We start from the raw sequence: 14,393 nt of genomic DNA on the forward strand, positions 1-14,393 counted from the left end.
CCAACCAGCTGTAAATTAGTATGTTTCACAGGCTCATTGTTTCATAAACATTAAAGTCACCAATGAACAACGCTAAATCCTCAGCATTAGATTATTGCTTATTGATTCTTGCTTTCTGTATGCAGGGCCGTTGCTAGGAATTCTGGGCCCCCTTAAAGAATACTAAAGTGGGCCCCTCCCCCCAACTTTACTTTTTTTTTTTCTTAGACTACGTATGTATTAGCCTATCGTTTTTTATTTAGCCTTCTTTGTTTTGATGCTAATGCAGCATTACACTGCAAAAACTCAAGTATATGAGCAAGAATATTTGTCTTATTTCTGGTCAAAATGTAATTTCTAGTCAAAACAAATCTCATTCTACTTAAAATAAGATTCATCATATTAAAAGTAGCTTGTTTTTAGACACTTTTTTTTTTTTACTTCTTTCAAGCAGATTTTCACTTGGAATAAGTAGAAAAAATCTGATAGTGGAGCAAGTTTTTCTTCCTTATTACAAGCACAAAAAACGTACTTTCACTGGCAGATTTTTCTATCTATTGTGAATTTAAGTGAAAATGATCTAAAAACAAGTTAATTTTTAGGTAATGAGTCTTATTTTAAGTGGAAAGAGATTAGTTTTGACTAGAAATGAGACATTTGGACAAGAAATAAGACAAATATTCTTGGAAAGATGTTGAGTTTTTACAGTGTACTATGAGTATTAGTCAGGGTCTTACGCAGAATAAATCAGTCATACAAAGATTAGACTACTGGGGTTTTTTACGGGCCCCACTGGGCGCTGGGCCCCTAGAATTATCACCACCTTTCTCCCCTATACAACGGCCCTGTCTGTATGTACTCTTTCAGTTATTTAATATACTTGGAAAGGGGTCAGTCTGTGTTTGTTGGATGTTTATATTCCGTTTGTGATAAAGAAAGAAAATAATTATTGCAAAATGGGTCCTCTATGTTTGCTGTACCCTATGACCCAAAGTGCGTTTAGATTTGACGATGTGACGATTAAATATGAAGTTTTGTTATTTTAAGACAATAAAGGTTATATACTTCAGAGATGAGATTTGTACAGTCTTTCATATTATGTAATATACATTACAGACTTAGCTTTTGATTTGTCATCTCACACTTCTCTCCACTAGAGGGCAGCAAAGGTCTACACATAAACATTGAACTAAAGATGATGAGTCCAGCTGTACTGGGTTTGACAGGAAATACAGGAGCATCTCAAATTATTCCAATATTTCTAAAGTTGTTCTTTATTTTCACGAGCTGCAATATGCTGTAATCAGCTAAATTAAAGCCTGTAATATTTAACTGGACGTATGATGAATGTAGAGTATGAGTTCACTTTTTTAATGACATTGTGAAAAAAATGTACCTCTCAAAAACACTCTTATGTGAGCTGCACCTGAATGTCAGGGGCATTCTACTATTTGAGGAACTGCCCTTCAGCCAGGTATCGAGAGCAGCTTCTCTGCAGACACACTTTTTACTTTCAGCCCTCACAGCTACACTACACGCTGTCCTTCACCCTCAGTGTTACTGCTACCAGACATTGTGCTGCGTTCAGGTACAGGGAGAAGTGAACTCCGCGTAAACGACTGCATACAGAGGAGCCAGGCCGATTCAACAGTGGATAAGAAATTGTTTATTTGACTTGAACATAATTACAAGGAAACCAAACAGTCTGCAACATTCTAGCTTCAGTGGGAACCGCTCTAAGTGAATCACACTCAACACAGTAGGTCATCTCAAACTGCTTTTTATTACATCTTAAATAACAGTACATTTTAATATAGTTTCTATCTTGCATCCAGCTTTCGGTTGTACACTGACTGACTTTAAAATTAAATACAAAAGGTGAAAAGGGAACAGTGGGGGTGCAGAGCTCTACAGTTATTTGATGGAGAAAGAGAGAAAAGGAAAGGGAATTTAATTAATTTTTAATATTTTTTATTTCATTTTATTTTTTGCCAACTCCAGGCCTAACGCACAATTACAGCACATTTTTTGTACAGAATGTCGCAGAGAAAAAACAGAATGGAAAAAATGTCACTACTGCTAAAGAAAGAGCGTCTCTGTTTACAAGGAGAAGGGAACAACAGAAAATTCTGCCATTCAGATGCTGCAAGATTTTTTTTTTTCATTTTTTATTAAAGGACAGAAAAAAACCTGTTATAAAATGTTTTTCTTGTAAGTGGAATTTTGTTTGCTACAGTAGGAATGAAAATTTATTTGTTCCATTTGAGATTGTGTATGTTTAGGTGAATAAATGTACGTATGCATGTGTGTGTACAATTTAAACATTTACGTTACTTCTTAAATTTGTGGAATCCCTCCCGAGTATGGACCAAGTAACCGTTTATGTCGCAGGGTTTCGCTTCTCAAGTGCATAGCTTTGACATTTAGTTGAATCATGTATGCACGGAGTAGCCAAAAACAAAAAGAAGAAGAAAAAAAAAGGAAAGAAAAGAAAAATATAAATACCATTGTATTGATATATTCAACAGGTTATTTTCTTAAAGAAAAACATCAAAGGACTTAATTCCATATGCACCTTTTTAAGCAATTCTACAGCATGCGATTCTAAGAGATAACCCACCCATGGCAGACAACCAAAATCTTTTTTTTTTCGTTTTTAACTTAAAAAGTTTCAATATCATTATTTTCAAACATTGATTTATACAACATGTCATTCACAGAGTAGTAACTGCATTTCCAAGCACGGAATGGGCACCTCTGTTAAAAGAGAAACGTCCGGATTGTAACCGGGCTAAAGTGGAGGTACTCCCTAACCCGACCAAATCACATCACCGGTCCCAACCACGGGCAACAGAAACCAGGGAAAACAAAACTAAAGTAAAGGAGAAAAAAAATAAAAATAAAAATAAAAAAGGGGCGGGGTGGACTATGATCCGATGGGTTAATCTTCATTTAATTATTCTACACTGTCGCCAGACAAAAAGGTGTAAGAATGGTTAAAATGGTTTGTATTTTTTGTTTTTTTTTGTTTTTCGTTTTAAAAACGAGCATTCATTATCATAAACAGCATGTGCTTGGTTAGTTAACTTTTTTTTCTTTAGACATTATTCTATATATGCAAAGTTTAATTTTTGTGCAAACAAAGATTTGTGGACTACACTGGAAAAAAAGAAACAGTAAAAGTATCATGGGACTAAATATACAGAAGGGCCAGAAGTGGCTTGAGGACTCCCCGTTGAAGCTCAATTCTCTCGCTTTGTTCTCCAGTGGGATAAAGCTGGATTTAAAATGACTACAGTGACTCGGAGGTTCGTTTAGTCAACTTAAAAACATTCTCTAAAATGTGTAAAGACTAGGACATAAAACAAAGCTTTGATCCTCATTTTAAACATTAACTGACAGTTCACTGATCTACTTCTCTTTAACAAAAAAATAATAATGAAAACAACAAAGAAACAAAAATAAACATGGCCAAAAAGCTATTAAGAGTTAGATCACTGTCATGTAATAACCTTCACTCAGACCTGTGTGTAATGAGGACGCAGGACACGTTTGCTTGGTGGTGGTGGCGGCAGCGGCGGTGGTGGGGGTGTTTGTATTTTCACTTACTACAATACCAGACCATGGTCATGGGAGGAATGCACAATTATTCCCTCCGTTGCATTTAGAAACCACTAAATTCCTCAAGCTTTTTTTTTTTCTATTTTCTTATTTTTCGTAGCTGAATGAGTGACAGACAAATTGTGCTCTTTTAAATGAGAAGGAGAGAGAGAGAGAATTTTTGCCCTTGATAGTTTTTTGGGGTGTTTGGAGTCAGTATCATGGTGTTTTTGAAAAGATTGGATATGCAATAAAATTGAACATTGTGATGTTGGAATGGTCTTCCACTCAACTTTGGAGTCCAAATGCCATCTGGAAAAAAAAGCACAAACAAAAGAAAAATATATTATTCTACTGTCATGTTCAAACATCCACAAACTGTAACATTTATTCATTCAAGTTTTAACATTTTGAGTCCATCAAACTGGATGAAAACCACCGTGAAATAAATAATTCCACTGTTTTGAGCCATTTCAGTGGATAAAATAAACGTATAAATGAACAAACGTATGAAACATGACGGGAATGTTTCATATGTTTGTTCATTTATAAGTTTATTTCATCCACTGACCACATGAGACAATTGAAACACCGACAAAAAAAGGAGTAGATTGTCGAACATTCAACCAATTTGGTTCTGACTCTTCTAATAATGTCTTGTTAATGTAATAATGTCTGTTGTGTCAGATCTTTTCTGGATGTTGATAGTTTTCTGAAGAGCTTTGTTGATCATTTGCACAGGACTGTGATCTACTAGTTCTACTAGAATTACCACACGTTTAACTGGGTGAACACTGGTGAATAATATGTGTTGCACTTTCACTCCTGACCACCAGCTGGCAGTAAACACAAACTCTTTGAGGCTGTGCACTGTTACAGATCCTCTGTTCCCCACTGATGCATCGTCTTGCCTCATTTACCTTCAGACTCTAGTTCCAGATCTTGAGGAAGCTGTCCCAGGACCCTGTTGCCACTGCCATGCCGTCGTCGGTCACACCCAAGCAGCTCACCCGGTTGTCATGGCCGGCCAGGACACCTGAGGAGACAGCAGAGACTGAGATCCTGCTCTGCCTGATGGATGTCACGCACCACATTAGACTGAACCACATTCATTAAACAATTTCTACATGAATATCATATCTGAAATTCACAGCGTTGGTTCCTGAGCACCTGCTCGACATGTTCAGAAAAGAAAGTGGTTGATGGTTATTAGACTAATACTGCACCAATAAGCTGATAACCAATATTCCACCCACTAATGGATCAAATGTGTGTGTGTGTGTGTGTGTGTGTGTGTGTGTGTGTGTTAATTTTGAAATAGCCTGCTCAGATGTGATGCCTCTTCTGATCCCGATCCCACAATGCAGTCAATAGCTGTAAAGTATTCATGTCTCCACAGGGGCCCCTCTCTGCTGGAGCAGGTGACTCTTGGTGTATTAACGCTTTCATACCGAGGTAAAAAAAAACAACAACAACAACACAGGGACTCTGGAGAAGTTGTTTCCTGATCACCAGGACTCTTAGGTCCTGAAGTAATTCATATTGCAGACACCTAAGAAGCCAGGTCCAACCACACCAATAATATTCACAACCAAAAATACCAAAATAACACATGTCTGATGTGCTGCTCTGTGGTGATGGGGTCTGTTGGGTCTGCTGCACCGCCATGTAAAGGTGCTACATGAAACTACTGCAAAACCAACAACCACCATCGATAAAGAAGCCACTTCCTGTATGAATAAATTCAGTCACATGTCACAAATCTTTTGTATTTATGACTAATTTATGGTAAATGAAGGTCACCATCTTAATTATAAATCTACACATTCCTCCTGCTCCAGTCTGCCCAGCAGTCAATTATTATTTTAAGGTTGCAACATGCAAAACAACCCGATCATATTGTGATTATCTGGGCAGACATTGTGATTGTGTCATTCTTCCTTTTTTTTTCTTCCACTTTCCACAAAATGTAAAATTGATATTTTTTGTGGGATCTTGACCCTTAATGTTTTGAGAAAGTGATTTGTCGTCCAGTGCATCTTGTGGTGCTGACAATGCACAACAATGTTGTGATTCATTTTACATAAAAAAGAAAAGAAAAAAAGAAGCAGGTTCTGCAATTTAAGTATTGCACTTGCCCATATTGTGATTTCAATTACATGGCAAATAATTGTGCAGCCCAAGCTTATTCCTTAATGTATTCTTTCAATAGACAAGTGTGATCAACAGTTTTAACTTTATATGGACAAAAGCGTCAGAAACGTGGGACACGTACTGTGGATCGGACCAGAGTCTGAACTCTGACATGTTTCCCTTCAGCCCGGTGCTGGAATTCAGTGTATGTCAGATGCATTATGTTTGGTTTGCACCAAATACAGAGCTCAGTACGTCCCCCAGGGGAGGGGGTAAAAACGAACTTTTGTCTGATCATACCATAAATTTTCTTCCACTTTCCTCTCCCGGTTTGTTCAGAGTTGCCTTCCAGCGTGCACTAGTCCACATATCATGTGAGTTTTTGAAACAAGTATAAAGCTGCGACTTGTGAAGCAGCCGGGCAGGAGCTGCTGTATGACTGACTGTGTCTCCCATCGCAGCCACCGGACCCTGCAGCTCCTCCACAGCGCCCGCAGACCTCTGAGAGGTCGGCTAGATTCTGTAGCACATTCAGTGCCTTCAAAGATATTCTTGTCTCCTCTGCCTGATCAGTACTACTCGATTAACATTTCATAACTTTGTTTGGAAATACTCAGTCCTCTTCATGATCAGCTTAAACTACAGAATCAAAACCAATGTTTACATCATGATAAAGTTTAGGTAAAGCAACACATAACATGTTGGAAATAACTTATTACTATAAACACATTTAATGATCACAGTTAAATGTGATTAATTACATATAATTACAGAAATCACATCTCCTCAACAGGAAATCAGTCAAATACTTTCCTCAACAGCAAAACCAGAGTATGAACCACAGGTGATCGGTGATTAGAAGTATTAGCTCCCATCTTGTGATCACTGTTTTTATTGAAAATCAGCAATCAATCAATAAGGGCATCCCTTGTTCACACTGAGTCCTACATCTCGAGTCAAACTGTGACCAGTGGCTCTTTGCATTTTTAACCTGTGATTAAATAAGAATCTTTTTTTGCATCAAGGCAATGATTATTTGATCTGTCATGTCATCCACATGTTTGTTTGTAATCGGACTATACTGTAATTCTGAAGTGGCCTTTTAATGAGATCCGTTTGATTTCTATGTTTTATTGTTTACACTAAAATAAGCCACGCCCCTGCAGCAAAGCAAATACTGTATTTTCTTTGTCTTTATAGAAAAAGGACGACTGTGGTGGAACAACAACCAGGACGGACATGACACCCTAACCCTGGCATTCACAACTGGTTAATCAATCAGATATGTAAATACTGATTTGACAACATATGCGGCCAATTGCCCTGTAAAACTCGGACGTAGAAAATACATCATCAGCTGTTGATTCTTGTCTAAACAACATGTGATGCGTTCACTGTGCATCTGTATCTTCTAGAGTGGAAGGTTTGTCGGGGACTCACCTGCACGGTCGGCCTTCAAAGTGTCCCAGACGTTGCAGTTAAAGTCGTCGTAGCCGGCCAGCAGTAGGCGGCCGCTCTTGGAGAATGCCACAGAGGTGATGCCGCAGATGATGTTGTCATGTGAGTAAACCATCAGCTCCTGGTCGGCGCGCAGGTCGAAGAGCCGGCAGGTAGCGTCGTCTGAGCCGGTGGCAAAGGCGTTGCCATTGGGGAAGAACTGCAACAAAAGGTTCAAGTGAGATTCTTCAGCATCAATACTTTTGTTAGGACTTTTTACATGTGCCTTTGTTGAGTTGTTACAACTGCCCTGAAGTTGTGTAACATCAATTAGCCACACCTTCCTCTGTTCTTCTAGTCAATTGAAAGTGAAAATATGTGGCACCAGATAATCACCCTTAAGTCTTCTCTGAAAGAGCTAAGTGTATGTATTACCTTTTTAGTTCACAATTATCTTGTGTGCACAACTATGAGCTTCTTTGTAGTAATAATTTTGCAGGTGGAGTCACAACATCTTCTCACAGCTCTGAGAGTATAACACTCAAATGCAGTGTCACTGTAATGGCTGCCATCACTGGTCCTGACCTATCTGCATTTTGATTCTCTGTTTGCTTACAACACAGTGACACGATTTAGACCTGCTTCTTATTTGAATTTCTAGGATCTCTGCATCTAATGACTGGTATATAACATGCAAGACACGAGTGTGTGTATGTGTGTGTGTCCGTACACAGATGGCGTTGATGTCTGACTCATGGCCAGTGAAGGTCTGTCGGCACATTCCTTCTCTGACGTCCCAGAGCTTGGCCGAGGCATCACAGGCTCCAGACACAAACAGCCTGGTGTCGGGTGCCAGAGAGAGACTCATGACATCACCGGTGTGACCAGCGAATGTAGTCGTCTGCTGGCCAGTCTCGATGTCCCACAGAGCGCTGCAAGGAAAGCAGAGAGAGCGCTGTCAAATTACAGCTGTGATACAGCAACATCTGGAGACATTCAAGAGGAAAACTGATGACTGATCGGAGGCTGGTGGCCGCATCTCATCCAGAAGAACCAGCTTACGGGTTAAAATAACTAGAGCTCCTTTCTCAGACACATCAGTATCAGTGTGTGCATTGGCTGATAAAAGCTGATGCCTCCAAACTCTGCAGGTGAACTGCAAACTGTCTGGGTTTAATTCAGGAACGATGTCCTTACACTGGTTGATCGACTGTATAAAATAATATTAGTGCTGTGTTCATTCAGTTTGTGGTTCTCTTATTTCTATACGTTTGATCCTCCCAACACTGTGGGACTGACACAGGCTTGCGAAAAGAAAGTCTGTGATTATTATTCATTACTGGCTCTTGACCATTTTCTAGTTTTATTTATTTTATTTACATTCTCCAATAGTTTGCTGCAGTGCTGCACTGAGGCCATTTTGAATAATAAAAGTGTGTTTGAACCATATTTAAAGCAGATATCAGTGGCACGGCCGTTTCGGCTAATGCTGTGTTCAAGGCAGGCTTTTGAAACCGTAAGTTACAGCTTCAAGTCACAACTACGACTTGGTAGCGTTCCAGGTAACCCGTAGCTCGTGTTTTTACCGTCCTGTTGTCTGTGAAAGTTCCCTTTAACGGCCACTCGTAACTTCCGACCCGTGAACTCGTACCAGATCGAACTGGTATGACTTCACAGGAAGGAAAAACACAAAGTACGAGTTTCCTTGAACGCACCATGAGTTAGCAGCCCCCGCCCTTGTCAGGCATCAATTGGTCCTCGTGCTACGTCACCACATTCACGCGCATCCCTTGGCTGCACACACAGCCCTTCATGCCGTTCTCTCTCCTCATTGGATAACACTTGTATCCCACAAGGAAAATTTTCTCCTCGGGTTACAGCAGAGCAGAGTGACGGAGAGACTCGTGTTTAGGCTGAAATACTTCATGTAAGTGATTGCTGACGGAAAATAGGACTATTTAGGACTTATATTAACAAAAACATTCCACTGATATCTGCTTTAAGGGGTCATTGTAAGAAATATGTATAAATGTGTACAATTAAGTGGTTATAGGATTTTTTTTACTCCCCACTATTCGTATTGATCCCACAAATCCCATATGGGTTGGACCCTATTAATAACCATAAAAACATACAGGGTGACAGGCAAAAAAGCAAAACACAACAAAATGTGACAGTCCAGCAGTGAATCCTAAATTTGAAGTTCAAAATATTCAAATCCTGATGCTGACGACGAAATGCTGTTTATGAGTATTTTCTTTGGTTCAAATCTGTATTGGTGTTGTTATCCAACTGCTCTGGGTGCAGTATCACAACTCACCAGGTGGTGTCTCCAGAGCTGGTGACAATCTGGTTGTCATCCAGGAAGCGACAGCAGGACAGGTAACCTGGAAGAAATCAAAAACACTGATTGAATATCTCGCTGCTAATAGACAGGCTTTTCCTATATTATATAGGTTCAGGTTTAATTCCTTCACGGGCTGCACAAGGAGAGAAATCCTACTCCAACCCATGTTGACACCATGCTGCTCTGGATGTGGAGGAGATGAATCGACTAAGTCACTAACAGAAACTGAAAAGAAAAGCTGTAGGGCATCTAATGGGTCATGACTTGCTTCCACGGTACATCCTTTACTAGCTGGCAGAGTGTATGTACCCCTCCCTATAGCAAGGGAACTAGAACTAAAATGCTGACACACTTCCTGCATCATGTGACACTGATCAGATGAATGCTCCTTGCCTAAGAGCTCAACACTTTCATTAGTCTGAGCTGGGATATGGCTTGACCAGCTCCTGTTTTTATAGAGACAGTCGCACCATGTGACAGGCATCTCTTAAATGTGAGAATAATTAAGGTTACACAAGTACATAGTAAAAAAAAAGGAACATACTGTGCATCTACAAATAACAACTGTTATTTACACACATGGTTGTTTGAAGGAGGACTTATAGAAAATATATGTAAAACACTGAAGTGTCCCGTCCTCACAACCTGACAGAAGCTACATTTGCTCAATTTTCTGTGCTGGTTTCATCCACTCCACATTAAATCCTAAATGTGAAATGCAAACGTGTTCCATGCAGTATCCTCTGGGTGACCATGATCATGCTGAGGCTGTCTACGGTTGTTTCACATTTTTACTCCCGTTATTCCTCTGAACAGTAAATATCAGCACTGACTGTTGACTGCTTATGGGACACCAATCTAGAGAGTTCAATATTCTTTGTTAAATTGTTTTTTGCAAAGGGCCGCAGGTTGGCTCCAAACCCCAGCGCTGCAGCTGGGACTAGGCCTTCATAGCAAGGTCCAAAATTGAGGTTTGATGCCTGAAACCTGAGTGCGTTAGGCATAGCTCAACTTAGATTATCCTGCTTTAATTTGATTGATCACCTGGGTGACACAGATTTAAAGGAGCCAAGTCACAGAGATGAACAGCGGAGGTCAGAGGTGAGGCGTTGATGAAACTGATCTCAGCTAAAATGCGACTTTTACTGTGAGATAGTCGACAGAATTTTTTCCGTCTGTGATTGAAGTGTGCGGGAAACCTTTCATATAACTCTGGTGGAGACTTAAGTTGACCGGCTCCCAACAGACAATTTATATTTTCATGTAACTTCTGTTTTATGATGCGTTTGTTTCTCTTTTTTTTTTAAATTTCCCATTTTCTTCCTGTAAACCACTTTGTGACCTTGTTAGAGAAGTACTTTATGAATAAAGTTTCTTCTTCTTACTATTACTATTATTATTATTTTGAGGGCTGCATGATAAACAAAAACCATCAAATAGGGACTGAATAGACAAATATCGTGATTGTGATTTCAGTGTGAATGATCATTTCTGCTTTTCATTTTTACTTGAATAAATATAAGATGGATGATGTTCGGTGGGTCTTGTATCAAGCAAATACATCCCTTTAAGTCTTCAGAAAATGCTTTGTTAAACAGGACGTCTCTGTCGCAACACAACACTTATGGTGCTGACAACGCACAGCGATGATGTGACACAATTTACCTTTATCAAAAAAAAAAAAGCATCTCCAGTGATTTGGATCTTGCACTCACTATCGCAATTTTGCGATTAATTGTGTGGCCCTAATAAATATTACTATTATTAGTAGGCTATGAGCTATTAATAGATCGATGCAGATGTCAGTGTATGTGTCCAGCCTACCTGTGTGCCCAGCCAGCTCACGGCTGACACGAACATTTCCCTCACGGGTCTTCAGGTTGTAGATGGAGCAGATGTTGTCCAGACCTCCACAAGCGACATAGTTCCCAGAAGGGGCATAGGCGCACGTCATCACCCAGGAGGAGCGCAACGGGATGGCGTGGACCTAGGAGAGAGGAGGAAGATTTAATATTAGATAGTATGCACTGACAGATGGGAGAGAAAGAGCGAGAGAGGAGGGAGGGCATGTGGCAAAGTCTGTCTGCGATATTAACTTCACCTTCCAAGGGCACAATACCCACTATAAATAGCATTACTTGTTGCCCTCAAACACTTGCAAATTGTTTTATATTCAACTCATCGTTTTATCAACCTTAATGAAAACAGCTGACAGATGCAGGAGTGACGGTTAATTCTGACTTCAGCGTGATGAGCAGGTGGAGGTGACGACGATTCTGAGAACAATTAACCCAAAACCAGGTCATAAGGAAATCTGGTGAAAGTCGACCACTCGCCTCTTTTCATGTCTAGACTCCCTCAGCTCTCTCTCTGCATGGTCTCAAATGTTTTTTTTCTTTGTCTTTTTTGTTTGATTTGATCATTCTAAGGCACAGACCAGTCCTCTCCTGTCCAGTCAGATTTAACATTAAATCCTGGTGAAGTCTGACTTTGACAAACACAGGACAACAGACATATTTATCCAATGAGCCATGAATAGTTTAACTTTTGGCTTTTTCTTTTAGAACAATCTCTCTTTTGGAAAAATGACAAGTAAAGTAATATTTTGTGATGACATCATTTCTTATTTTGCTCTATTTTGGTGCATAGAGTTGTTTATAATGTGGATGTTTGCAGTTTCAGTAGCTCAACAAAATACCTGCAGTATTTCTGAACTCAGTACACTCACTGTAAATGCCTATGCTTGCAAACACACACATCTGACTGCACGCATCATTTTTCTTCTACAGATTAGAAAAGAAACATGATGTAACACAGGCCGGCGACATAGTTTCACGATGTCGTTTTTGGTGTTATTACCTTGTTTGTGGTGTAGCTGTCCCAAATAATGAGTTTGCCGTCCTGGGAGGCGCTGACCAAAAGCCTGATGGAAAGAAAGATGAGACAGCTCAAACATGAGGTTTTGGGGTGAAGAATCACAACATGCAAGTTTGTTATTCTGCAAAAATTAATTCACATTAACAGACAGTTTAGATGCACTTTATAACCCACAACAAGACATTTGTCAGCCAATGTGCTCAAGTATGAAGTCTAAGAAAATGTGATGCTGTCAAACACTGACAGACTGTAGTACTGTATATATTTATAGCATCTCCATGTTCTTTGTTATTTGCTGTTCCTTCTTTGGTGTGATTATGGACATTATGTGCAACCGTAACAGGGGAAACATGGAGAACAATGTACTTTTCTATGGGTGTTAATGACGACAGAGTAAGCAATCTGGGTCAGACTGGCTGAATCTGTCCATATACAGATAAGGACTTTGTTAAAGGTCCATCGTGGAAGCTAAAAGTTGTACAGTCTTCTTTACACTTTTTCAGAGCAACCGCAAAAGCCACAAAAGTAAATCAAAAAACTTGGGATTGGCTAATGGATGTATGGAGTTAGTCTACGGAGTCAAATCGTGTTTGGTCATAAATTTCAAAACTAAAACCAACCTATAATGTGTGTCGCAGCATCATTTAAAAACTGCTGCTGCATCAATCGTAATTCGGTTTAGATTACACCATTTATCTACCTTCTGCAGTCCATGTGCCTGAAAAACCCTGAATGATAGGTGCAGTTATTCTAACAGGGATCATGACGAACCCTGTTTTTGCCTCAGAGAGAAGGCTCTCAGGTTCCTCTGTGGCTGCGCTTTCTAGGTGAATCCAAGAAGAGTAACCACAGTGATGGTCCCAATGCACATAGGAAAAGGAAGAGGAGTGAACACACCAAGGCCTGCTGGGACCATGCAAATCTTAACTACCGGGCTGACGGGAATGTGCTCAAATGTGAACAACCCAGCAGATAATAAGCCGGGGACGGAGCGGTCTGTGCTGGGAATTCTACTCCGTCACCTTCCCAGAGTCGCAATGAACATTACACTCAAGAAATTCAGGCCTAAGATGATGTACAGACTTCAGACTGCACATTAAGCTTCTGGTGCAATGCAAGTAGGTGTGTGTGTTAACTAGCAGGTGATGATGCAATACTTTCTAGAGCTCTGACATCAACAGGCTTTTTAAATGTGAACAAATCAAACCATGATCATTTCATTTTCCCCCGTCATCATTTTAAAAATGAACAAAAACACAGTTTTTAACTCATAATAAGGAGTGCTGCTCATTCATCAGGTCTGTTTGACTAACTGTCAAGTGACACAGCAGAGTGCAGGGGGTAGAGAGTGAGCGAGCGTGTGTGCACGCAGATGTGCACGCACAGTGGTTTTGTCAAACTTAAGTGAATATCAGGAAAAGAAAAAAGGGGAAAACAGAAGTTACAGAAACACTTTTCCCCAATGTCACACATCTGTCATTGTTGTTATGAACCTCATGTAAACGGCTTCCATGTTAAAACAAATGCACTCAGCTGCCTGGCCAATATTCACAAAAGTACACAGTTGTGTCATGAGTGTATTTTTTTCCAGTCCCTCCCCTAATGATGCCAATCCTTCACGAGAGAAAACTTTCCAAGTGACCGAATTTATTGCAGTCAATTTCAGTTGAAAAAATATATAATTCTCAAAAATATAAAAAATCAAATCTTCAAAAATAATCTAGTGACCATTAAGCAACGGCCTTAGATGAGAGGAGCTATAAAAACAAAAAACAAAGACCGAAACCGTCAGGTCAAGTGTGGCCATTCAGAAATCTCTACATGTGGGACCTGATCTATGACCCACTGATTTTATGGGGATTGAGGTTGATTAGTTTTACGCTCAAGCCCCGTCAGTTGATGGCAATAGTAGAAGTACAGTAGAAACTGACACACTGAAGTCTCGACAACTAAAATGTCCAACTTCTGAAATAAAACCAGAGTGGAAGAAAGTAACTCTTCCTTTAATAGCTCAGGCCAG

The 14,393-nt window shown here is 39.8% G+C and overlaps 1 protein-coding gene across 1 annotated transcript in view; it reads right to left on the reverse strand.

The window, feature by feature from the left end:
* Positions 1-1,743: 1,743 nt before the first annotated feature.
* Positions 1,744-14,393, reverse strand: part of gnb1a (guanine nucleotide binding protein (G protein), beta polypeptide 1a) — a 38,696-nt gene continuing 26,046 nt past the window's right edge. Inside the window, exons 5-11 of the mRNA XM_085781350.1 lie at positions 12,356-12,419; positions 11,321-11,483; positions 9,470-9,536; positions 7,880-8,081; positions 7,153-7,369; positions 4,500-4,615; positions 1,744-3,891 (exon numbers count right to left, since the gene is read on the reverse strand). Of these exons, the coding sequence (XP_085637476.1) occupies positions 4,509-4,615; positions 7,153-7,369; positions 7,880-8,081; positions 9,470-9,536; positions 11,321-11,483; positions 12,356-12,419 (820 nt within the window). The 3' untranslated portion in view covers positions 1,744-3,891; positions 4,500-4,508. The remainder of the gene's footprint in view (positions 3,892-4,499; positions 4,616-7,152; positions 7,370-7,879; positions 8,082-9,469; positions 9,537-11,320; positions 11,484-12,355; positions 12,420-14,393) is intronic.

Source organism: Trachurus japonicus, chromosome 7, assembly GCF_045865225.1.
Source record: "Trachurus japonicus isolate A0001 chromosome 7, Traja_1.0".
Classification (NCBI taxonomy): Eukaryota; Metazoa; Chordata; class Actinopteri; order Carangiformes; family Carangidae; genus Trachurus; species Trachurus japonicus.